This window comes from Setaria viridis, chromosome 5 (genome assembly GCF_005286985.2).
Source record: "Setaria viridis chromosome 5, Setaria_viridis_v4.0, whole genome shotgun sequence".
Classification (NCBI taxonomy): domain Eukaryota; kingdom Viridiplantae; phylum Streptophyta; class Magnoliopsida; order Poales; family Poaceae; genus Setaria; species Setaria viridis.
The window spans coordinates 28,425,101-28,450,623 of NC_048267.2; the positions used below are offsets into that span (position 1 = coordinate 28,425,101).

Consider the following 25,523-nt stretch of genomic DNA (forward strand, 5'->3'; position numbering starts at 1 on the left):
CGGTCAGTCACACGGCTTAAGCTTCTCCATTCATTTCTTATCGGAAGGTACTCCATGTGTTTTCTGGTTGATGGTGACCATAAAGGTATGCACTAGTGCTCATCTGGGTGTCAAATAAGTTTGTGACCGAAATCTGTCTAGTTTGTGGGGATGCCATGCGGCGCCGCGGCCTGAGGCCCTGGCGGGGGCCGCCAAGCCGCCCAACCGCCGGCCGCCACACGGCACGGGCCCGGAAGCCGGGGAAACAAAACAGAGGGTAGATGACAGCCGAAGAAACCAAATCCCAAACCCCTAAAAAAGCGTGGCGTGGAAAAAAATGGAAGTAACCAAAGGAAGAAAAAGAAGAAGAAAAATGATTTCCCAAATCGGAGGAACAAACTTGCAAAGCGTGGGGGAGATTAATGGGTGGATCCGTCGCCGTACCCCACTCCCTTTAAAACCGCGGCCTCCCCCTCTCCCTCGTCTTCCTCCTCCCCCCCCCCCCCCCCCCCCCCCCCAACCTCCACTCTCTCCCCCCCACATGTCAACGGCCACCCTGCCCTTCTACTTATCCCTCCCCGCCGACTCCGTCCGCGTCCCCCGCTCCCGCGTCTAGCATTCGCCCTCCGCTCCGGATCGGCGCGGCCCGCCGCTCTCGTCATGGCATTTCCGTCGCGCGAGGCGCTGCTCGTCGCGGTGGTGGCGCTGGTGGTGGCTTCTGCGGCGGCGGCGGCGGAAGGGGGCGGGAGCGTGTGCTTCCGCCGGGTTTTCAGCTTCGGGGACTCGCTCACGGACACCGGCAACTTCCTGCTCTCCGTGCCCGACGACTTCCCGGACCCCGCGCGGAACCTCCCCTACGGCCAGACCTTCTTCGGCCGCCCCTCCGGCCGCTACTCCGACGGCCGCAACCTGCTCGACTTCTTCGGTAACCTCCGCCTCCTCCCACCCCGCTCCGTCGCGTTGCGTTTCGTGTTTGTTATTATCCGTGCCCGCTGCTCCTCGCCCTCGTCCTGATTAATGGGGATGGAATCTCCGGGCTCTCTCCGTTCGAATTCAAACGTAGATTTCGCCCCTGCGGCAATAGTAAGATTTATTAGGAGGAGCGGGCGGTGTATATCTCGTGTCTAACTCTGCCGAACTAGATTGATTAGCGTCCTTTCTTGCCGCGTACTCGTCCACGGTATGATGGCAGGGGATGGGGGTTCGCTACGCTCTTGATTTTTCTTCACGCGACGGGATTGTCCATCGATTCTTTTTAGGAGCCGCCACGAGTGCCGTGGTGGCGAGGGAAATATATTATTTCCACTTCTGCTAGTTTTTTGCCCCTCTGTCTCCAGCAACAACATGTTGCTGCTACCGAGGTTGGGAGTTTGTCAACTGGGGCTTTACGCAAAACCGTCTTCTAGTTGTAGCTGGAAATATCCATATGGGTCAAGGAGGTGTTCTATAAGCACATGCAAGAACATGCTCGGTTTCAGAATTCTTGAATTATAAGCAGCTACGACCATGCATCTGCCTTTTTTAATGTGATATATATGTCGAAATTGGGAAATTTGAAATGGTGGGAAGAAACATTCATGTGCAAATACCCAGCTTATATCAGCACAAGTTGGTTGCCTTCCCAAGTTCTCCCCAACCACTAGACATTGGTGGCATCATGTCGTTGAACTAGCACACAATTGGTAGCCCCAACTACCAGTTAAATTGGTGGCATTCAAACCATCACTTGGTCAACACTTGTATATCAGCCTTTCGATGCCCACTTCTCCTGTCTTGCGCTTCTTCATGATTCTGCATCTGATCACTTGTCGTGTCCCAACTGGTTTCTTGACATGTTTGTTGGTTTTTTTTTTTATATGCAGCGGAAGCGTTTGGGCTTCCATTTGTGCCGCCGTACCTTGGCGGCGGGGACTTCCAATATGGCGCAAACTTTGCGGTCGGGGGGGCTACTGCCCTCAATGGTTCGTTCTTCCGGGAACGTGGTGTGGAGCCTACGTGGACGCCACACTCCCTTTATGAGCAGATACAGTGGTTCAAGAAGCTTCTCCCATCAATTGCACCGTCAGAGACAGGTATGCACTTCCCTTAGTTATGTTTTGAAAGTTGTTTGGACACAATTTTGCTTCGTTATAAGGTGTTTAATGAAACTCTGTGGTCTGGAACCATAAACCTGTTAAGTATCAACAGCTTTAACAATAGATGTCAGTGAAACGTGTGATTGGTGACTTCACAACATGCTAATGAAGACAATTAAATAGTGGCAGGCATGCTGAAAGATGTAGTGGCTGAGTTGTCCAGCTGAGTGTTCGCTGAGAGCTACTTTTTTTTCAACTTGAGCAAGCACTCTGTTTTCCTTGAGTTGCAGTTGATACAGATTGTGGTTGACTTGTGGTACAAAATGCTCACCTGATAAATTACATGTGAAATTCACTGTGCTAAGCCTTATACACTGTGAAACTTGTGTGCTTTAAATGTGACTAGGTGGCGAAGCTTGCTATGGAGTTACAGGCACATAGGTGGAAATATATTTGTTTTGACCACCAAGATAGAAACTTTTATTGATTTCGGAGAAAGCAGAAAATATACTGAGTTTGAAATGAATGTCGTCTCATTTGGCTGTTTTAGCTAATACTTTTAGCTGTGTTAATTATTGATATAGCTAAGATGCCCTCATGAGAACCACTGTCGTGTTCCATGTATGTTGTTACTGAATTAGTGTCATTAAAGTGTACCATTCACATGATGCACAATTTGGAGCGTACAGCCACTGAATTTTGTAATTGTGCAGAACGCAGTGATATAATGTCCAATTCACTTTTCTTTGTCGGAGAGGTCGGTGGAAATGATTACAACCATCTAATTGTGAGGGATAAGTCTCTTGATGAGCTACATGAGCTTGTTCCTAATGTTGTTGGTGCCATAAGCTCGGCCATCACGGTATGTACGCGTCTCCCTTTTCAATCAGGTAATTTTTAGAGCCTGTATGTGTTTACATTGATAATTTGCATGATTTTCAGGATCTTACAAGTCTTGGAGCAAACAAATTAGTTGTTCCAGGGAACTTTCCCATAGGGTGTGTCCCATTATATCTTTCAATCTTTCCAAGCCAAAAGGAGGATTACTATGATGAACAAACAGGCTGCATTAAGTGGCTCAATGAATTTGCCGAGTACCATAATAGTATGCTTCAGGAGGAATTGGAAAGGCTCAGGAATCTTTACCCTGATGTGACCATCATTTATGCTGACTATTATGGTGCTTCATTGAACATATTCCGGGCCCCACTCCAGTTTGGTGAGTACCACTAAAACACAAACTAAAACATAGAATATAAATTGTGTTGAATTTGTGCTCTAAGGGATAACTGCTCCTGTTATATCAGCTGGGACATCAGACATAGCAGCCATTCAAGATCCTATTCCCATCAGGCATACAGATGTCCTAATGAGTTCTATACATCGTTTTTCTTGATGATTTTTATTGCATTCAAGATTGTTTAGGGTCTTTGAGAGTTTGTTGTAAGTCTGGTTGATTTACATTAGCCTTAGTTTTAAGTTTTAACCTTCAAGTTGAAATATGAACTGTGTTATATTTAGTTCATGAATGAAATTCAATTAAGGAAGAACTGATTGTTAATTGGTTATACATATGATAGTTTATCACCCAAGTCGTATTACAGAACATTTGAACCTACTTTGTTTGATATTTGTAGGCGTATTAGGATTTTATAAAGTTAAAACTTCATAACCAATAATGAATCAAATTGGACGTGCTTAATTTATCCGTATTTGGAAGAGATATTGATGTTATATTGATCTATGTAACAATTGATGATATATTGTAAGAGAAATTGATGGTCAAAGTATACCTCAGAGACTTTTTAAAATCCTAATATGCCTAATAAAAATGAATGGAGGGATTTTTTTTTTGGAGTGGTTAGAGCTATAATGATATGCAAGCCTTACTAAATCTGAGCGATCATGTTTTTTCTGGTCATAAAACAAGCCTCTGAATTGTATGTGGATAATGTTATGCACTCTGTTGATAAACATATAACTGGGAAAGTAAGCAATGGATTCTATGAATGAACTGCTTTACCTTCACTAGGCTGAAGGTCAAATATTGAGTTTCCTGAATTACCACCATGGCTTCATTACTTGTCAATACAGTCTGCAACCTACAGGCAAAGCTTTGAATTAAACTTTGAACTGTTTGCAGTTACTCAGACTTTCTTACATATGCTTAGCTCTCATTACAGTGACACCTAAACTAAAACAGTTGCAAATCATCCCATGTTTTAATAACTAATAGTTGGTTAGCAATAAGAATCTGAGCCTGCTTCTGTTATGTCTTATTTCAACAATAAATTTCATTGTCATAGTAATTCACCTATCCTCTATGTTTTGTTTAATTTTCTGTTACCTACACTTGTGGAGAATATCCCGGCATGCTATATAATTGAACAATGCCACTGAAGTTCAATTTTTCCAAAAAACTGCACTAACACCGCAGGAGTAACAGATATTGAGAAGCACAATTACTGGCAGAAAAAATGCTGGTATATTTAGCTTTACTGTTCACTAAGCAACAACTGTTGCTGTTGCAGGCTTCACAGTCCCACTGAATGCATGCTGTGGAAGTGATGCTCCATATAATTGTTCCCCATCAATATTGTGTGGACGGCCTGGATCTACAGTGTGCTCTGACCCATCAAAGTACATCTCATGGGATGGTCTACACTTCACTGAGGCGAGTTACAGAGTCGTCATTCAAGGAGTACTAGGGGGTTATGCCATTCCTCCTCTTTCAGAAACTTGCAAGGGTGGAGAATTCAAAGTATCCCAACTTCACCAATGTACAGATAATCCAACAAACACTGTAACATATGATACTTTGAGCTCTTTTATTTAATCTGCTGAGCTCAAGTGCGTTTAGAGTCCTGGTAAAAAAAATTGTGCATTTGGAGTTATAATGAGCAGTATAGATGTTGCAAGGCCCTGCTGCATCTTGGACACATCTCAAAGTTGAGAAGAGGTCCAGTGATCTGGAGTCATGTAGTTCTTGATACACGTTGCTGCTGCAAGAAGGAAAGAAAAGAAAGGAGATTTTGTAGTGCAGAAATTCGCAATCGTTTTGTGCATTGCTTTGCTCAGCTCATTTTTTAGCAGCTTACTGCAGTAGGAAATGAAAAGGAAAGCATAAGTTTACAGTCTGCAGGTGATGATACTATATAGGAAACTAGATTTATGATTCAGCTCCTGAAGGCAATGTATGCAGTACTATATATGGGCTCAATTGCCTTTCAATAGATACAAGCATATAGTACACGTAGCTTTATTGATTGGCATTCTCACTTAATTCATCATTCAATGTTTATTTTGAAAACCGAAATTCTGGGATCTCTGGCCTTCAATTAGATGTTTACAGTTCAAATTTCTTTGTATCGTTGCTGCCATTATCTAAAAGTTATATTACCTAGAATGTTGCTGTTGTTATCCAATAACGTACAGTCGTACAGAGTAGTTGTGATCTGCTAGCTGCAAGAATTCAGGATCGATTGGCCTTGACCATGGAAATCTAAGCCTGTTCGTTTCAGCTTATCAGCCGGTTTATCAGCTATCAAACAGTATTTTTCTCTCACAACAAATCAACTGTTTCAGCTTATCAGCCGGCTTATAAGTCCAGCCAAAGAGACCCCTAGATCGGCAAATTGGGTCCACCTACCAAGCAATAAGTTGTCAGTTTCAACTTAATGGTCAAGTGGCCATTGGGACAGTTCAAAATACTTGTCCCTGATATGCCAAAGCATGATTCGCAGAGGCAGGCAGATTTTACTTCTGGGTGTAAGATCACGCTATATGCTGAAATTGTCCAATTCGCACGGAAGAAACCACTTCAACTAGAACTACCACGGAGATTCTTTATCGGATTCTTAAACATAAGGAGTTAATTACTCCCTCCGTTTTCAGAATATAACTAGTTTTATATTTATCCTAAGTCAAATATTTTTATATTTTACTAACAATATCTCTAAAAAATAATTGTAAATAGAAAAGGTTACGTGTTATGATAGTGTTATAATGAATCTACTAACATCATACATTGTCAATCTTTATGCTTTTCTTTTGCTATGTGCAGTAAAAAATTATAAAGATTTGATTTAGGACAAACCTAAAATTAACTATATTTTAGGATGGAATATGGGCTTCTCTATTTTGCACTTATAGTTTTAAAGTAAATAAACTTTGGACTACTGATTCCTTGCAGCAAAGAAAGAACTTATGTATCTGGCAGTTGAATTACAAGATGACCTAGAATTCGGTTAGATCTGAAAATGAATATTAAATGGGACATGACTTTCTCACAATGTAACAAATTCAACTTGCTTATGTACCATATGAGATAAACCTCTTAAAAATTTTAATAGACAAGGGGTTTATATAGTAGCAACTAGCTGCCTGTTGAATTTTGAAAATGACCAGCAGTACAAAAGGCATCCGTTCATTGCAGTGGCCTGAATATCCTGTAAGAACAAGTCCTCGTTGGCCGGAAAAGCGTAAAGCTCGTTCAATTATAAGGATCAGCTGATTTATGATGAAAACATCATACGTTGTAAAGCATTGCAACCAAACAAATTTAGTGACGAAATTAAAAATATCATAAAACTTCATCACGGCCAAACCATAAACATTACTAAATATTACACTGTTGTTTTGTAACGAAATACGTCATAAACTACAGATGGTCCCACATGAAAAAAAATAGGAGGCAAAATAAAAACGAAAAATGCTCCACCCAGGAGTCAAACCTCCAACAAATCAAATGAGACTCAATGCTACCACTGTGAATTGAGTTCATATACGTGTCACCTAAAACTTATTTTTTATGCGTATATATGAATAAGTCTGGCACACGTGTCTGTCATAGGAGATGAGTTGCTGGAGTATGTTTTGGTACTTGACACGAGAAAAGCCTGATTTCCTGGCAAGTGGCAATGCTCTCCCGCAATCGGCAAAAAACAAATAGAGACGGTGGTGGGCCTGTTCGCTTCAGCTTATTCAGCCGGCTTATCAGCCAACAAACAATATTTTCCTCTCACGCCACAGGACTAAACCACGGCGGAGCATCGAAGTTCGATGTCGTCACCATGGTCCATGGGGCACATCAACCCGATCAGTAATGTTGAATTTTCCTTATTTCTTATTTTGCAAGTTTTTTCAAATCGTAGGCAAAACTGCCAAGCTTTATTTGGAAACTTAACAATTAACATTTGACAAGTAATTAAATGTTGGATAAATGGTTGTGCACTATTTACCTGACGCATCTCGAAGGGGTCAAAGATTTCATGAAGTTTGTTCATGACGGGTATGATAAGGGTGAAGAAATGCTTTGATCATGTCGTACATGCATGAACGGGAGTAAGCGCAAGCAAGAAGTGGTGCATCTTCGCTTACTTATGTTTGACATGGAAAGCATATACACTAGGTGGATCAATCATAAAGAAATTTGATGATAAAAATGCACATCATCTGGATGATGGGTTCAGCAACAAACATGCATAAACCATTTCTCAAAGTATGTGTTCGGATAGCCCAAAGTCTCGATAGTTAGCTCTAGGTCTTCCGGATAAAAAACAACGTTGATAAAGACGTGTAGGCGCACTAGTGGTAGGGCTTGTAGTTTTTCTTACATTTTTTTCGCTCAAACTCAAAGGGGAAACTTTGCTTCTTACCTTTTTTTTTTCTTTTTGAGGAAGCACGGGAGAACAATACAGAGCATCAATATGGTGGCATTCAGGAAAATTAACATATTGGTTGTCTTGAGGATGAAGGCACTGATGATAGAGTTTTTGTATGATATAGGACAAGGATATATGGGCAACTGATGAGCTTGATGGTCATGGGAAAATGTTTAAATGTCTAATAGAACATTTAAACCAAAATTTTCATTTGGTAAGCTAATGAGCTTGATGGATCTAGCCATATATGATTTTCCATTTAATGCGACATTGTTGGTCCATCAAGCTCATCAGTTGTTGTCCAAGCCACCGGGACGTTTGTGATCATATCCAACATTCCTGATCACACACATCGGCTTTGGCAACGTCACTGTTATAAAATAATACATAATTATTCTTACAAACATATATAGATTGAATCATAGCTAAATCCCATATCACTAATGTACTTCATTGCTCCATCGTAAATTTGCTCAGATCGATGCATCCATAGACGCCCCGGTGGTCTGAAAATGGGGCTTTAACGGTGTAAGGATCGGGCCACGACCCATTGTCAGGCCTAGTTGCGGGTCGTGTTCTGGCTCTCCGTCGCGCTCGTCGTCGGCGATCCTGCAGTCGCTAGGCGGCGTGCAAAGCAGCTGCGGCGTCTCGTCGATGGCGCCGTGGCTGGTGTACGCGCTCCTGCAGGCGCTCCAGCACCGCGACGTGACGTCCGGGGAAGTTGTCCGCGTCGCGTCAGCAATACTCGGCCTGCTGGGTGCTGGCTCCCTCGTGCATAGCCGCGTCACTTCGACCACAACGTGTTCGTCTGTTCGAGCGCACGCACCGGTTTGCCGGCTGGAGCGCGCTCGCGCTGCTTATCTGGGCAATCTACTCAGCAGCCATCAGTGGAGCCCTTGTCTTTGTTGCTGTAGCTGCTGCCACTCCGTATCTGCTGCTCTTATCTCGTCGAAAGGAGGATAAGCACTTGTGGCAGGTCAATAACACCAAATGGGCACAATTCAATAATTCATCAGACTACATAATTATGTATATAAAATAATACATAATTATTCTTACTGATAATTATTCTTACAAACATAATTATTCTTGCAATTTTTGGTCATATAGATAAAGGAGAGGAAGAAGAAAAGAGTTGAGGTTTGAGCAAGTGCATAGTGGGGTGATCCATCTCCACCTCTGTACATTGATGCTGATGCCCACAGAAATAACATTCTTGCTTTTAGCTGAATATGTAAAGGACAGGAGCCATGATGCTAGTTCGATACCTGTTTCCTAACCCCATCTACCTGTCAGGCGGGCCGTACCTTTATTCCGGAGAACATGCATGTGTTGACGACACTGGTTGCTAACTGGACGATTTGCTGCCATGTTTGCAGTTAGAGAAGCAGAGGATTTGGACTGGCCTACACGGTTGCGCATCATCACACTGCTTGGAGCACATGAGCCAGCTCGACCCATGTGATGCCAGCAAAGCCAACTCGTCCTTCTACCTCACGGATGACTGGAAGGACGTCAAAGATGCAGCGCCGCGAGATCAACTGTGAGTGTCGGGGTGCAAACTTGCTATTGCATCGGCGCCGGAGTCCGGGTGAAATTCAGAACCAAAGAGCAACGGTAGGAAAATCAAGATGACGTGGTCCAATGACAGGCCAGAACTCGGTGCAGGATTCGTATTTTATATTATAATTATACCGAAGATAAGAGATATCACCCCTTTGTTGTTCTTTTGTCCCCATTTTCGTTTGCTATATACTATGTATACCTTTTTTTTTCATTTCTTCTTTTTGCTGCTGATCGCTGTGAATCTTCAAGCTTGTAAAAGCACAAGAAATGCTATAACTAGCATGTACAAAATCAATACTCTTTGAATGGATGGGTTCTGCAACACATTGTTTCTCTGCCAAGCCCAGTAGACCAGTACATTTATCAGATACACATGTACCATAACTAGGTCTGACAAAGATGCCTGCTTGGAACAAGTGACATTAACATTATATGCAGAAGAACTAGCAGCAAACAAATTGAAGCAGTTTGAGTTAATTATAAGAAGGATCAAGCACGCAATTATAAACGGAGAGTTGCTGCACAGTGGCCATGCATACCACTTTAATTGTACTGTACGTGATGGTAATTTGATTCAACAGGCTAGCCGTACACACATATATGCAGTCCCAATCAGCAAATTCTCTGGATGGTGTCCAGCAACCAGCGCTGCAGCAGCTCTCGCAATTTACAGGTTCTTCCCTTCCTTCTCCTCAACGGCCTTTGCCTTGCGGTAATCCTTGTCCGTCCCAAACAACCTGAGACACAACGGTTAAAGCGCTGCGCATGTTAGGTAGTTCACACAACTCAACACAACAATGCAAATGGGAAACAGATTCGCACCAGTCCATGTAAACAAAAGTCGAGGCATAGTTCCCTGACTTGGTGTACAGCACACGGTGATGGTAGTCATGGAAGTCCGAGCTGTTCATGATGAAATTTCAGTAGTGTTAGACATGCACCTTCAAACAATCCCTGTACCATCCTGTACAGCTACTTTTATGGGAGACAATGCTCCAGCTTACTTACCCACCATACAGTGGCAGGAAATTTGATGGGCTCCATGGGAAGTGGTAGCCACTGTGAGCTTCAACTGTCTCCAATACCCTCAGCACCATCCAAAGCCATAGGGTGAACAAATGAGGGCCAGTAAGAGCAGGACCAACAACCGTGGCAAATCCCAGGAACAAAATTTCAGCAGGGTGGGCATATTCAGAAGTTAACCCAAAGGGTGTAGCATATCTGCACAGATTTGCTGTGTCATAGACTAGACTGATACAATAAATGATATGTTGTGTAAATTAGGATGTAGTGAAGTGAAGCACTGTTGCTTACTCGTGGTGGACACTGTGGACATGCTTGTATAGCCATTTGGTGTGCAGTGCCCGGTGCCCCCAATAGAATATAAAATCCTCGAGTACAAAATAGAAAAGAACTTGAGATACAACAACAGTCCTGCAGAAAATACAGGTAGCATTTAAAACATTTTTCTTCCAGTTGAAGCTCTTGCATAATAATAAGGGCTCAGTAAAAGGAGAAGGAAGCGAATTGCTACCAGTGTGGCAGAGGAAGAGAGCTCCTAAGGCCCATGAATTTGAAGGCAGGGTAGGAGAAAATCATGACAGGCAAGTTCACACAGACATGGTAGAGAATGAGACGCAGGACACATCTGTTTTGATAAGCAGAGGTGTTGCTCTTCTTCTGCAAAGATGCACACAATTTTTTGTTGAGGAAACCATATGCAGTAGTAGCAAGATAAGTATAGGTATTCAATGAATTACTTTGCTCCAACAGATGAAACATTACATCACTAAAAAAATAAAGGAGAGAAGAGGACAGGTTACTCTTTACAAACTGAGAACAGATTCTGATTAGCAATGCATGTTCTCATTGACAATGAGATCGGGGTATCACATTCCAGCGTAAATTTAAAACAGAGTGAGATCATCTAGAAGGAACTAGGCACCATTGTATCGTGAAGAAAATAGGAACAGACATTCTTGGCAAAGAGGAGTTAATGCTGGTGGAGCCTACTTGTGTATGGGAACGGGTCAATGCCAGTTGTTAGGGAAAGCAAAATAATATTCGTGAACAGCAGAAACAATAATTCTATTGCAAGGTGAGAGCTGTAAATACCATATCTCAAACTGCTGTTTTATAAATTTTCCGTTACAACTGCACATGTTACCCTCCCAGCACTGTAAAAAAAAGAGAGAGTACCTGGATCTTGTACTTGGCGAAGAGGCCGAATCGCTCGAAGAGGAGGGAGGGGAGGCCGGAGAGGAAGAAGACGGTCTCGTGGATCAGGAAGGTGATGACGGTGGCGAGCTGGAACTCGGTGAAGTTGGCGGTCACCAGCTGCATTCATCGTTTCCCAAAACAACGGAGATCCGGAGTAAGCGGAGAGAGCAGACGGAGTGTGCGCGAGAGAGACAGAGAGAGGAGAGGGCGAATGGGGATACCTGCCAAGCGGACTCCAGGGCGGACACGGGCGCCGCCATTGTACGATGGATTGCGAGAGGTTGGGGTGGGGGTGCGCACCTTGCCGCCGGCCCGGCGAAGAAAACGAGGGGATGGGGAAGGCGGATTGGATTTTTCTGCTCCCCTCTCTGTTCTGCGGTAGTGGTGCCGGGCTCCGCCTCCCCCGCCTCTGAAGTAGCGGTGGTGCTCGGCGGCTGCGGCGTAATGGATCTCGGCAGCGGTGTGGCGGATCTCGTGGAAGCGGGCCGCGGCGGAGTGGACGGTCTCTCTCTCGGCGGCACTGGCGACTTCGTGGTGCAAATCGCGAGTGCGTGCGTGCGTGCGTGCCTGTGTGGGTGTGATGACGGGCGGCTGCGTCGTGTCCGTGTCTCAGTCTCACGTGTCTGGTGGTGGTGGACTCAGGGGAACCCTAGGCGGAGTGAGGACACATGGGCTTTCTTGGGCCTCGACGCTTGGAGCCTTTGGACCGTTGGGTAAACAGCAGCACAGATGATGACAGAATACCGATACCACTGTCTCCAACTCTCAATACAGCATACAACAAGATCCAACAGCTGGTTTTTGGTTCATCCCGTGGATATTGTATGGACGTCTTGGATCTACTTCCATGTGCTCTGACCACGTCAAAGTACATCTAGTAGGTAACGTATCATGGTCCTTGTGGCACCTTCACAACCCAACTTAACCATATCTATTTTTAAATTCAAAATCATATAATATTATGACCCGACTAATAAATTCAATTTTTAAATTTGCTAGGCTAAATTAGAGGTCCTTTACTACCCCTAAGTACATCTCATAGGATGGTAAGTGACTTTCTCCCTTCGTTCCAATTGTAGATCATTTTATCTTTTCTAGATACATGATTTTTTCTATTCACCTAGATATAGATTATGTCTAGATAAATAGTAAAATTTATCTATCTAGAAAAGCGAAAATAACCGACAATTTCAAACGGTGAGTACAATACAATTACAAAGTTGTCAAGTCTTTCGTACATAAAGCTTCACCAATGTGCAGATAATCCAACAAACACTGTAAAATACGATGCTCTGAGCTCTTTAATTTGATCCGCTGAGCTCAAGTGTAATTAGAGTTTCAGTGAGCAGTAGATGCTGTGGGACCGGCATCTTGGACACTTCTCAAAACCGAGAAGCGGTCCAAGGATCTGGAATCTTGTAGCTCTTCTGTCCACTTCTGTCAAGAGATTCGCAACCATTGAGAGCACATTTGCTCTCCTCAAACTCTTCTCTTTTTTTTTCTTCTGCAGCCTACGGATACAGGAAATGTAAGGGACATCATGAGATCAGGTTCACAGACTCAGTCTGTGCATGCAGGTGGTTACGCTATATAGGAAACTAGTCTGAGATTTCAGCCTATTTTGAAATGTACGATTCAGATTTCATTGAACCTATGTTGAAATGAACGATGAACGAAAACCGTGTGTGCGTTGTAAACTATTTTTTTCTTAATACAAAGATACGCAACTCTCCTGCATATTTACGAAAAAAATGTTGTCACTGCCGTGATCTGCTAGTTGCATTACGAGAATTCACAATTGATCTAGTCTTTAAATCTAGAACAGGAGATTGACCCTAGCTACCAAGCAGAGTGAACCATTCAAGAGGATATAATTCATTAATCCTCGCCTTTCAACTCAGTCAAGTGACCAGTGGAATTATTAAGATACTTAATCATGATATGTCAAAGTATGGTGCACTCAGGTGTGGAGAATTTAGTTTTGGGTGTAAGATCATCAACAACACACTGTCTGCTGAAATGGTCGAATTGAATGTGCATGGAAGGAACTACTTCAATGGTTCTTCATCAACCAATCACGCTTTACAAGTTCATTGGAAGGCTAAGGGGGTGTTTGGATACGGTGTGCTAAACTTTAGCAGGGTCAATCAGATGCTAATTAGGAGAACTAAATATGAGCTAATTACAAAACTAATTGCACAAATGTTCGCGAGACGAATCTATTAAGACTAATTAATACATCATTAGCAAATAGTTACTGTAGCAACAACTAATTAGGCTTAATAGATTCGTCTCGCGAATTAGACTCCATCTGTGCAATTAGTTTTATAATTAGACTATATTTAATACTCCTAATTAGTATGCAAACATCTGATGTGATAGGTGCTAAAGTTTAGCAGGATATCAAAATACCCTCTCAATGTTAAAGGCAACAACAAATAGAAGTATGCTTCGGGCATATGTTTTTAATGCATAAATGAGCTTTCAACTACTGATTCTTTGCAGCAAAGAACTTGTGTGTCAGGTCCTGATTCCTGAGTAAATGGCAGTTTTCTTTGCGGCAAAGAACTTGTGTGTCAGGTCCTGATTCCTGTAAATGGCAGTTGACAGTAAATGGTTGTCTCGAATTTAAGTTTGATCTGAACATGGAAATATTCAATGAAACATGCTTTTCACAATTGAACAAGCAAGCTCAACTTATTTGGGTCTTGTTTAGTTGCCCAATTTTGGAGATGCAAAATCACTGTTGTAGTATTGTAGCACACTGTAGCATTTCGTTTGTATTTGTGAATTATTGTCCAAATATTGACTAATTAGGCTTAAAAGATTCGTCTCGCAAAGTACAACAAAACTGTGCAATTAGTTTTTGATTTCGTCTACATTTAGTATTCTATGCATGTACCGCAAGTTTGATGTGATGGGAAATCTTTTTTTTGCATAGTGTTAAAGTTGACAGTTCCTTATATGCCGTATGCGTGCAACAAACCTCTTTGTGTGTCAGGTCTTTGAAGTCAAAACTAGAACTCTTCAAACATTACTGCCTACTTGATAAAGTCATGATTCACGAACCATCAGGACTAAGTTCTAATCTTCCTCAGCCGTGAGTATGCGGTTATCGTTAAACATCAGCATATGTCACAGTATTGAAAGGATTTCAATCCCCTTTGTTTGGTTGGGAGAAAGACTGTGTCATTGTGGATAGAGAGCTCAAGACTCGCCTACATATGTACAAAAGCTCCTTTTTACCGGAGAAGATATCAAATCTTGCCTTTCTTTTTCAGCATTGCTTGATTAAAGCTACCGTTCAAATGTATTGTTCTCCGTGGCGTCATTGTAGCAGAAATTAACTTCAGAAGTGAACTGATCATCTAGTAGATTCAATATCCCTATCTGCGGATTGCGGAAAGATTGAGCTGTTGCAGTTTAATTTTGATTGGGTGGTTTACCACGTCTTTGGATACCCATGTAATGATGATGTAAATATGCTGGCAGTATATATTTCAGAAAATTTCTCTATTTGACATTGGTAAAATTGAGGCTTTCTTATTTGACACTACAAAATTTCAACTTCCTTGTTTGCCATTGAGTTAAATTTCTATTCGTTATTTGAGATTTCAATCTGTTCCATTAGTTAACTCTCATTGATTCCCCCTCCTCTTTTTTTTTTAATCAAAATGACCTCTAAATCACCTCTAAAAATCATGAAACTTTTTTAGTGATACAACAGATGGATATGAACCCATTTTGCATAAAAACACATATATATCGCTCAAATTATTAAAACTAAATTCACAGAATTAGGGTACTTTTGTAGATCTTGCAAATTTTTATGGTACAAAATTCCAAAAATTATCTAAAATACCTAATATTCCTATCATGTGATTGTGCAATTTATAAAATTAGTTTGTATGATATATTATTTTAGTTAAGTTAAGTTACTTCAAAAAATTGTCTTCTGTGAAAGAACTTCAAAACTCCTTGACACTAGTGGAAATAGTTGCTTCGGTGACGAACGGTTTTCGTCACTATGAAGGGTAAATTTGTCACAAAGAAAGTTTTCTGACGAATTTCAGTCTGTAAAAAACCGAGCGTCAAGTTTGTATTTCCGTTACGAACTGGCCAAAAACGTCACAGAACTGGTTTTCCCTATGATGAAAAAACTTTCATCACAGAACCATTTTCCGTTCTAAGACGCGTCTGCAAAAACATCACAGAACTTTGGATCCACGTGTCCCCATCCATGCTGGCAGGTGACGTGATGCCATCCACGCTGGTAAGTGACGTGTCCCGGACACGCTGGCACGCGACATGGCTTTGTCCACACGGCAGGTGACGTGTAATTCAGCACGTGTCGCAAAGAGGACAACCACATGGCTAGCTAGCATAAGGCCACGTGTCGAGATGACGCAAGTCCACGTGTCATTATTCTATTCACCCACATGTCGCTGTCTCATGTTGACACGTGTCATCCTTTCAAGTGGTCCACGTTCACTTTATTACATGTCCACGTGTCATTTTCCTGTCTGTCCACGTGTCATTTTCCTGTCTGTCCCTGTGTCCTTTTCCGATTTGCCCACGTGTCATTTTCCCATTTGCCCCCGTGTCATGTTCCGGTTTGTCATGTGTCTTTTTCCTGTTTGCCCACGTGTCTTTTTTCTATTGGTCCACATGTCCTTTTCCAGTTTGTCCATGTGTCATCTTTCTATTGGTCCACGTGTCTTTTTTAGTTCCACGTGTCGATTCGCTAGTGTTACACATGCCATTTTACTATTGGTCCACGTGTCATTTCTGATCATTCCACATTTGCAATTCTATTTATGGCGTGTTCTTTTATGTTTGGCCCACGTGTCAGTTACCAATTAGTACGCGTGTCAGTTTCTTATTGGACCACCACGTTCCATTTTATGGATGTTACACGTGTCCATATCATACATGTCCATGTTCACACATAACCATTTCATCATAGACATCAAATGATACAGCACAATTCATAGAAAGTTCACCATAATTAAGTTACAACCAAATAAGTTCATGACACCACCACAATTAGTTCACTGATAGTTCAAAACCACATAAGTTCACAACACAAGGTCACGACAGAATGCCAAGTGCTGAGAATAGTTCCACACACATAGGACCAGGGCTGAGAAGAGATACTAGGGGCGTTCAGGTTCAAGATCTTCATAAGGATGAACTATCCAGGGGCTGAAAAGCGATACTTCTACCCACATAGTTTCCATTGACGTCTAGAACATCCAAAAATGAACTATTAGTTTACTGATTATAGTAAAACAGATTCAGCAATCTGGGAAAAAAGGCAGATTGGATAACTGCTACTAAATAATATTAAAATAATACACCACTGAAAGACAAGGGCAGCCATGAATGTTAAAACTATGTGATGTAGCATGTACAGAGAAGTATTGGGGAAAGGACAAAAGTCCGGAAGAAGGATTTGCTAAATGGTTTGAGAATCATGTAAGTTTGGTTGCATAAAGAGAAACCTAATGAACATGGACTGAATTGTTGGGAAACATGTATATTATATGGATGCAGGTGAAATGACCACGTAGAGATTCAATGTTGGTATGGACTTATTGAGCATGGCAACCAAGATAAATTAAAATTCAAAATGTCAAGCAAATTAACCAATTACTGGAAAAGCAAATCAGCATGTGCAGGGGCTTATAACTGCTTCTTCGTCAACTTGACCGTCAACCTCTTCCTATAGTTCTTGTTCTTGTTCTGGATGCTTCTTCTTGTTTTCGACCTGATGTACCAAAATGGTGGGATTGAGTCGGTATTCCGACTGGTCTCATTACCACTATTATTTTCTGCAACTGGTGGCAATTCTTCATGCATATGCTTTTTCACGTGGTCCTGATATTTGCAGCCTTTTTCAATAACCTTGTTGAAGCTCCAGGAGTGACATTAGTTGGTAGGATTGACCTCACCCTATTGGAATGTCTACCTCCAGGAGCCATGGCACCACTTGTTTTCCTCTTCTTCGCACATACCTTCCTACACCCAGTCCGCACAGGGTCCTGCAGATTTCAAAAAGCAGAAGTTGCAAGCATGTGAACAAATTAAAAGCACTTCTAAGCATTGGAGATATGTAGTCCCTACATTGGAAATATCTACTGCTCCTTCTAAGCATTGGAAATATCTACTGCTCCTTCTTAGCATTGAAAATATCTAGTGCTCCTTCTAAGCATCCCCCACCCAAAATGCTACTGTGTGGGCCTGCAGCAGCTGCTTGCTGGCTGTAGCTGTGAAACAGCCGCAACAACAGCGGCTTCAAAGAAGCACAAGGGAACAACCCGATCATCTCCATCGTCAGGCCAAGTTAAGAGCTGATGATAAACATCACTTATTTTTTTCTTGACCTAGGTTGATTACATATTTGTTACTTGAATTATAATATAGACCCACCACAACCTCCAACCCCGAACCGTGGGTGAATGTGTCACTATCTAGAACCACAGAAGGTAGATAGATTTTGCATACCTCTTGCTGCGGGGCGTCGGGGTAGCTTCTCATCAAGGATGGTGAGGCTGCTACGATGCAGATTCGGTGCGATGGGTGTTGTCAAAGGAGTAGCAGATCTTGTGTGACGGACGTCGTCGAAGGGGTAGTAGATCTGGTGTGGCGGTCATCATCGACGGGGTAGCAGATCTGGTGTGGCGGTCGTCATCAATGGGGTAGCAGAGTCGAAGGGGTAGCAGATCTGGTGTGGCGATTGTCGTCGATGGGGAAGCAGAGTCGAAGGGGTAGCAGATCCGATGCGGATGTTATCATCGACTGGGAAGCAAATCCGGTCCGGCTCTACAGATCTGGTGCGACGGTAGTAGCCAATGGGAAAGCAGCTCCGGTGCGCTCAGCGTCATCGACGAGGTTGAAGCTCTGGCATGGTGCCATTCGGTGGAGGGGAGGGGTCGAGTGCCGGCACATTGGAGCCTGCCGGCGCAAAGCTGAAAGGTGAGAGGTGGAGGGGAAAGACGAGAGGTAGAGGTGGATCTGAGCGAAGGATAGAGATATAGGGTGGGAAGGGGGCAGATTGTCACAAATACCCTTGATGGACAGGGTAGGGTGTGTCTTTTGCTTGAGGGTATAACAGACATTTCGCGGGAAATGTTTTCGGCTTTAGAGGTAGAGTTGGCGCCCCGTGAAAATTTCGGACCGTGATGTCCAATAAACCCATGGACAGCACATGTTAGTGTTCTTAGAATTCCTTAAGAAAAAAATGAGCCACCAAGCGCGGTGAGGACTAAGGAGGCGAGCGTCATCTACTGCTCCACGTGGTAGCACGTGATTGGTTGAGAGGCATAAGAACTCGTAAATAGTCCATCTTTCTCTTTTTAATCCAGAATTAAAACTTGTAACTAGTATTTCTCCGTCATAGGAACTCCGAATTTGTTGGTTCTTTTTCCTAATTTAATGTAAAATCACACTCTTCCATTTAATGGTGTTTGTTCGCAAGTTAAGTACTATTTCTAAGATCTTTTACATATCGCTTAGTTTCTTACACCTAAGTAGCAAAATAAATAAGTAATTTTGCATAACAATTGCAAATATAACTTCATATTTTCTAATAGTAAGGTAAATATGAAGTGGTATCCAAATTTGAGGTGTATATGAGTTCAAAAGTATTTTGAGCTATGCAAACTTGAAAGATTGACTTTAGTTGCATGAAACTACGTGGGAGATGTATTCATTTGTGAACAATGTATAGCCCCACTTTATTAAAACCATTTGAATTTTTTATGGCAAGCTTATGGACCTAAAATATGTTGATGTGTTAGTTTGTAGAATTTCTTGACAAAATTTAGATATTATTATAATTATTTTGTAGTAGCTTAGACTTAGATGGTTGAATTATCCATCAAATAATTAAATTTTGCATCTATCTCTAGGACTTGGGCTGTGATGGTATATATGAGCCTGAATATATTTTTTATGTAAATTTTTGAATCTTATTGGAGGCACCCGTAGTTCAATTTGAAATAGTTTTGAAACTAATTGTATTGATAAATATGATGAATGTTTGTGTTAGATGGGCTGAAAAATTTACCGTGGGCCTTTTTCTATTGAAGCTCGATTCCTCCTAGCCGTTCATCTGCACACCGACCATTCAGATCGACTATTCGATGCCACGGCCTCTGGCGGTTGCCATCCCAATTCCTATTCCCGCGCACGTCCTTTGAGGAGCCGGTTGCCATCTTCGAGAGGTGCCGGTTGGCTTCCTACGGAAGCCGACGAAACTTTCAATGGAAGGCGAGGAACTCCTTATTTAATCGCCATTGCCCCCACCAAGGCCGTTGTCACCTCCTCCTCGTCATCGCGCTCCCGTGGCGGTTTCTCGTCGCGCTCCTGCCGCGCCAGCTGCAACTTCTCGGTGTCGCGCTACGGCCAAGACATCGTTGCGACGTGGTCGTCTCGCTACGGCCAAGACATCGTTGCGACGTGGTCGTCTCGCTACGGCTGTGGCTCTGCATCGGGATCCTGTTTCGACGCCGGTGACCTCGGGTGGCCATCGCGCTCGACGTCGGGATCGGGCTCTGACGTCGCTGACCTGAACCCCGCCGACGTCGCCTGCGGATGGTCGCTGTGGAGCCGTTGGGGGCTCCCCGGTGCATTCCTAGCCTCCTCTGGCGGTGGGGCTGGCTTCCTCCACCCCCACGCCCTCATCGCCACCCCAGAAGTTGACCTTTATGGTGACCCTTCCAGGTGGTGTGATCGACTCCGACTTCGAGTCCCATACCGAGATGGACTCGTCTAACGACCGCCACTGTGGCTACCGCACGCCCTTCCCTCGGGGCGACGCTCTGCGCATCTTTTGTCACGTTGACTACACCTTCGCATGCCCCGTTTGCCCCGCCAAGAGGCACCGGTGGAGGATCCTGAATGAGGTTAAGAACCACGTCGTGGGAAAGGCAACGTCCGAGCCCCTAAGAAAGGACAACAAGAAGAAGTGGAGCCACCACCGTGTTGGGGCCTGGAACGAGGGGTGGATGTGAGCGAGCCGCACTGCATCCAACTGTGCCTTGCCACCGCGCCGTGTCATCATTTTCGATTGCTATCGTTTGGCAACCTACCGCGCTCCACGTGTTCTAATTAAGTTCACATGGGAGCTATTTTTAGTTGAAGTAGTATTGTGTATGTAGTTGCAGTGGGATGACACTGCTACCTGTGTTTATGTACTCGATCTAGATGTGGAACTCGTGCTCTACTCGTTTAATTATTTATTTTCGGTGTTTAATTTGTTCTATGTTTTCTTGTGTTTGCACTGTGCGCAGCGTGCATCGTCGTTCTATTACTCCGGCGATGGCATCGTCATCATCGCAGACCAAAGAACAACGCGACGGCGCGCGCCGCCGGTGGCCTCCACCGCGGTGACCGGAGTGGTCTGAATCATCGGAGTACCCCCAGAAATTAGACGGCTATGGCTTTGTTCTGATGAAGGGGATTGGAGGAAGGCGAGGGTTTTCTTGCGAGGATGGTGAGGGTTTTCTCACGAGGAAGGCGAGGAATTTCTTGCATGGCCCCCGGAGGATTCTAGGCCCTTGGATCCAAACCCAATGGCCACGATCCCCAGTAAACCATTGGTGGTTTGGTTGACCCACATCCTGGTCAACTAGAGGCTAGCATGTCCCCAGTCAACTAACCATGTCGTAGCGCGTGATAGGCTGAGAGGCATAAAAACGTGTAAATAGTCCATCTTTCTCTTTTTGGACTAGAATTAAAACTTGTAACTAGTTTTTATCCCTCATAAGAACTCCGAATTTGATGATTCATTTTCCTAATTTTATCTAAAATCACACTCTTCCATTTAATGGTATTTGTTTGCAAGTTAGGTACTATTTCTAAGACCTTTTACATATCTCTTAGTTTCTTACACCTAAGTAAAAAAAATAGACAAATTATTTTGCATAACAATTGCAAATTTAACTTCATATTTTCTAATACTAAGGTAAATATGAAGTGGTATCCAAATTTGAGGTGTATATGAGTTCAAAAGTATTTTGAGCTATGCAAACTTGAAAGATTGACTTAAGTTATATGAAATTACATGGGAGATGTATTCATTTGTGAATAATGTATAGCCCCACTTTATTAAAACCATTTGAATTTTTTATGACAAGCTTATGGACGTAAAATATGTTGCTGTGGTAGTTTTGCAGAATTTCCTGACAAAATTTAGATATTATTATAATTATTTTGTAGTAGCTTAGACTTAGATGGTTGAATTATCCATATCAAATAATTGAATTTTGCATATATCTCTAGGACTTGGGCTATGATGGTATAGATGAGCCTGAATATATTTTTTATGTAAATTTTTTAATCTTATTGGAGGCACTCGTAGTTCAATTTGAAATAGTTTTGAAATACTTGTAGCAATATATACGATGAATGTTTGTGTTAGATGGGCCGAAAAACTTACCGTGGGGCTTTTTCTATTGAAGCCCAATTCCTCCTAGCCGTTCATCTGGACATCGATGATTCAGATCGACTATTCGATGCCACGATCTCCGGCAAGTTGCCGTCGCGCCGCAGACGAAGGTGTAGTTTGAGTGTTCCAAATCCCCATTCGTACGCAGCGGCGGTGGCAAGCGGATCCCAGTTGACGACACCGAGGAGGTGTCCTAGTGTCCCTGGTGCCTTACACGGAGACATCTCCGTGCTCCCCCTTTCCTTGCCACCGCTAGTCCACTAGTCCGCTGCGTAGGCGTGCGGCGCGGAGGCCTCCTTTGGCGGTTCCAATTCGGCCACTCCCTCATCCGCCCTCCAGGAAGTAAGTACCCCTTGCCCAACTATAAAAATCTGATTCCTTATCATTCCCCCAGTCCCAATTACCTTCAACATATGATGAGGCAAATAAATAGATTTGTGAACTGGGCCTTGGATACGACATGATCCATATGTGCTATAATAACTGTTTGTTGTTCAGGAAGAAGTATGCCAAAATGGATGTCTGCCCGAAATGCAATGAATCTAGATGGGAAGTTAAGGATGGCTGCAAGCGTGTTCCTCGTAAGGTTTTGAGGCATTTCCCACTGCTCCCAAGGTTGAAGAGGATGTTTGCTTCAAGCCGAACAGCTGAGGACATGCAATGGCACAAGATGAGGAGGGCACCGGTTGATGGCGAAATGAGCCATCCAGCAGATGGGAAGGCATGGAGGCACTTCAACAGCACATATAAAGAATTTGCAAGGGATGCAAGGAACTTGAGACTTGCCATCGCTACAGATGGTTTCAATCTGTTTGGCAAGTTTAGCACAACATATAGCATGTGGCGAGTGTTTGTTATGCCCTTAAATCTTCCACCATGGCAATGTGTCAATCCTTCGAACTGCTTCATGTCTTTACTGATCTATGTCCAAGATCTCCAGGAACGGATTTTGATTTATTCTTGCAGCCTCTTATAGAAGAACTTCATGACCTATGGAGTGGTGTCAGTACATATGATGCTCTCAGACGTTCAAAGTTCAATCCGCGTGTAGCTATGCTTTGGAGCATAAATGACTATCCAGCATTAAGCAGCCTGTCAGGTCAAACTATAAAAGGTTATTATGCATGTATTCATTGTGATAAAAACCCATTGTCACGGCCACTAAGGAATAAGTTAGGCTACATTGGCCACCGTCATTACCTTCCAAGGACACATGCTTGACAGAAAAGTCGAGCTTTCGTTGGCGAAAAAGTCTAGTTTTCAATGGGAAGCGTGAAAACCAGGAGGCACCAGGAAAGTTCACTGCAGATGAGGTCGTTGAGCAACTAGAGAGGGTCAGAAATGTCATGCCAGGTTTAAATGATGAAGGTAACAAGAGAAAGCATGGCAAGGATGGATAACAAGTAATTTATAACCGCAAAGCTAGGTGGTGGAAGCTGCCCTATTGGAAAGACCTACTGCTGCACCACAATCTTGATGTGATGCACATAGAGAAAAATATATGTGACAACCTCCTTGGCACATTGCTGAAACTGGAGGGCAAGACAAAGGACACCATGAATGCTAGGCTAGATTTGGGTGATATGGCCATAAGACATTATTTGCATTGTTACCAGAATGGTAACATGGTGAAAACTCCAATAGCTTGCTATGTGTTGAAGCCTGCACAACGAAGTGTATTTTGTAAGTTCCTCAAAGGTGTCAAGTTTCCAGATGGATATGCAGACAACCTAGGAAGATACATTAGTCCAGATGGTTCAAAGGTCCAAGGCAAGTTGAAAACTCATTCTTGCCATGTCCTTCTACAAAGAATCATACCTGCTGGCTCAAGAGAGCTTGTGCATGATGATGTATATGAAGCAGTTGTAGAGCTCAGGAACTTCTTTCGGAAGATGTGTATTAGAAATATGAGGACAGATGCCGTGAAACGCCTGAAAAAACAGATCCCACTGATTATATGCAAGCTTGAGAAAATCTTTCCTCCTGCCTTCTTTGATGTGATGGTGCACTTGGTAGTCCATCTACCTGATGAGGTACTGCTTAGAGGTCCTGTACAGTATGTCTGGATGTATCCAATTGAATGGCGGCTTGGCACATTGAAGAATCTTGTAAGGAACAGGGCTAGGCCTGAAGGATCAATTGCTAAAGCCTACATAAAAAGTGAAGTCTTGGCATTTTGTTCTATGTACACGGACGATGTTGACACAAGTCCTAAATTTGATGGGCCATTAAATGGTGACACCTTTGTTTTCATGCATGGTGTTAAACTTATTAGCAAGGATCGGGTACAATTCATCGATAAAAAATCTTTCACAAGCTAGTTTGGTATTTACTAAATAATTGTGTTGAAGTTGAGCCGTATTTGGAGTATGTATCATTTACTTTGTGCCTATGCCTATTTCTATTTATATCTATACATATATATATTTACCTCTGTTTATTCCTAATGTTTAAACTTTGTCATGTAGCATGCACTGAGAAACTTTGTCATGGAGTATATATCTTTCACAAGCTTTGTCATGTTTAAACTTGGGGAAGAAGGGGGACGTGATGTTGACAAAAGGCAGGAGAAATAATTTGCTTCATGGTTTAAGAATCATGTAAGTTAATGGCATATATCATTTATGGAAGTCATTGAAATTACACTAGACTCAACTTTATATGTTTGGTTGTAGATCGCGAAGCTGCGTAAAGATAAACCTAATGAGGTCAGCGAAGGATTGTATGCACTCTAATGTGGTCCTGATCTCCAAGTCAAGATCTGTGCAGCTTGCAGTGTCAATGGAGTTCGCTATAGCATTGTTGACCATGAGGAAAACCTATAGAAAAGCCTAAAGGCAGAGAATAGTGGAGTCATGACCGAGGGGACACATAGAAGCCAAAAAATTGAATTTTATGGTGTCCTGAAAGAGGTAATTGAGTTGCAATATAACTCTGATATGGAATTCCGTCGGTCAGTGGTTCTATTTTGATGCGATTGGTACAATCGAGAGAGCAGGATTGTAGGTGTTAGAGATGACAGACATTTCAAGTCCATCAACATCCAGTCATTTTGGTACAAGTCTGACCCTTTTTATTTTGGCGACACAATCAAGAAAGATATTTTACTTGCAGGACAATCATTTAGGCAGAGATTGGCGAGTTGTGTAGAAATTTGAACATAGGGCCATGTATAACGTGCGTGAAAAGGATGCTGACGTACACCAAGATGATTACTGCTCTGATATAGAGCATGAAATGCATGAAGGTGATGGTGATGGTGATGCGGGATGGAGAAAAGGATGCTGACGTACACCCAGGAAGAGCGGGATGGAGAAGACATAGTCATTGAAGCTAATTTAGCAGACCTTCTAAGAAACAAGAAGCAAGTTAACATTTCTGCAAATAGTGGGGATTAAGATGACATTGTCTTGCAGTATTGTAGTGACAATGACGACAATGGCAATGGTGTAGATGATGTGTCCAAAGATGATGATCTATAAAAGTTTGCATTGCTACCCGTGTGTGTTGTGCTGATGCCTGTGATTGGACATACGATGGTTATGCTGTTGTACTGGAATTCATGTA

At 42.8% G+C, this 25,523-nt stretch overlaps 2 protein-coding genes and 1 pseudogene across 2 annotated transcripts; 2 read left to right on the top strand and 1 right to left on the bottom strand.

Moving 5' to 3' along the window:
• Positions 1–622: 622 nt before the first annotated feature.
• On the top strand, positions 623–5,316 carry LOC117856746 (GDSL esterase/lipase At1g28580). The gene is made up of 5 exons (XM_034739128.2): positions 623–904; positions 1,842–2,051; positions 2,768–2,916; positions 2,997–3,273; positions 4,586–5,316. Exons 1-5 carry the CDS (start codon positions 640–642, stop codon positions 4,888–4,890), a joined length of 1,206 nt encoding a protein of 401 aa, XP_034595019.1. The 5' UTR covers positions 623–639; the 3' UTR covers positions 4,891–5,316.
• Positions 5,317–9,567: 4,251 nt separating this feature from the next.
• On the bottom strand, positions 9,568–12,096 carry LOC117856747 (very-long-chain aldehyde decarbonylase GL1-11). Its single transcript, XM_034739129.2, has 7 exons — positions 11,725–12,096; positions 11,483–11,620; positions 10,818–10,963; positions 10,598–10,717; positions 10,292–10,504; positions 10,106–10,186; positions 9,568–10,020 (listed from the first exon to the last, which is right to left on the bottom strand). Exons 1-7 carry the CDS (start codon positions 11,761–11,763, stop codon positions 9,951–9,953), a joined length of 807 nt encoding a protein of 268 aa, XP_034595020.1. The 5' UTR covers positions 11,764–12,096; the 3' UTR covers positions 9,568–9,950.
• Positions 12,097–16,888: 4,792 nt separating this feature from the next.
• On the top strand, positions 16,889–25,244 carry LOC140222869 (uncharacterized; annotated as a pseudogene).
• The last annotated feature ends 279 nt before the right edge of the window (positions 25,245–25,523 follow it).

Coding starts and splice junctions, on each gene's coding strand:
- LOC117856747 (XM_034739129.2), bottom strand. CDS start 11,763: ATGGCGGCGCCCGTGTCCGCCCTGGAGTCCGCTTGGCAG. Junction 10,964..11,482: donor TCGCCAAGTACAAGATCCAG/GTACTCTCTCTT, acceptor GCATCTTTGCAG/AAGAAGAGCAACACCTCTGC. Junction 10,718..10,817: donor TCTCTTCCTCTGCCACACTG/GTAGCAATTCGC, acceptor TATTTTCTGCAG/GACTGTTGTTGTATCTCAAG.
- LOC117856746 (XM_034739128.2), top strand. CDS start 640: ATGGCATTTCCGTCGCGCGAGGCGCTGCTCGTCGCGGTGGTGGCGCTG. Junction 2,052..2,767: donor AATTGCACCGTCAGAGACAG/GTATGCACTTCC, acceptor GTAATTGTGCAG/AACGCAGTGATATAATGTCC. Junction 2,917..2,996: donor CCATAAGCTCGGCCATCACG/GTATGTACGCGT, acceptor CATGATTTTCAG/GATCTTACAAGTCTTGGAGC.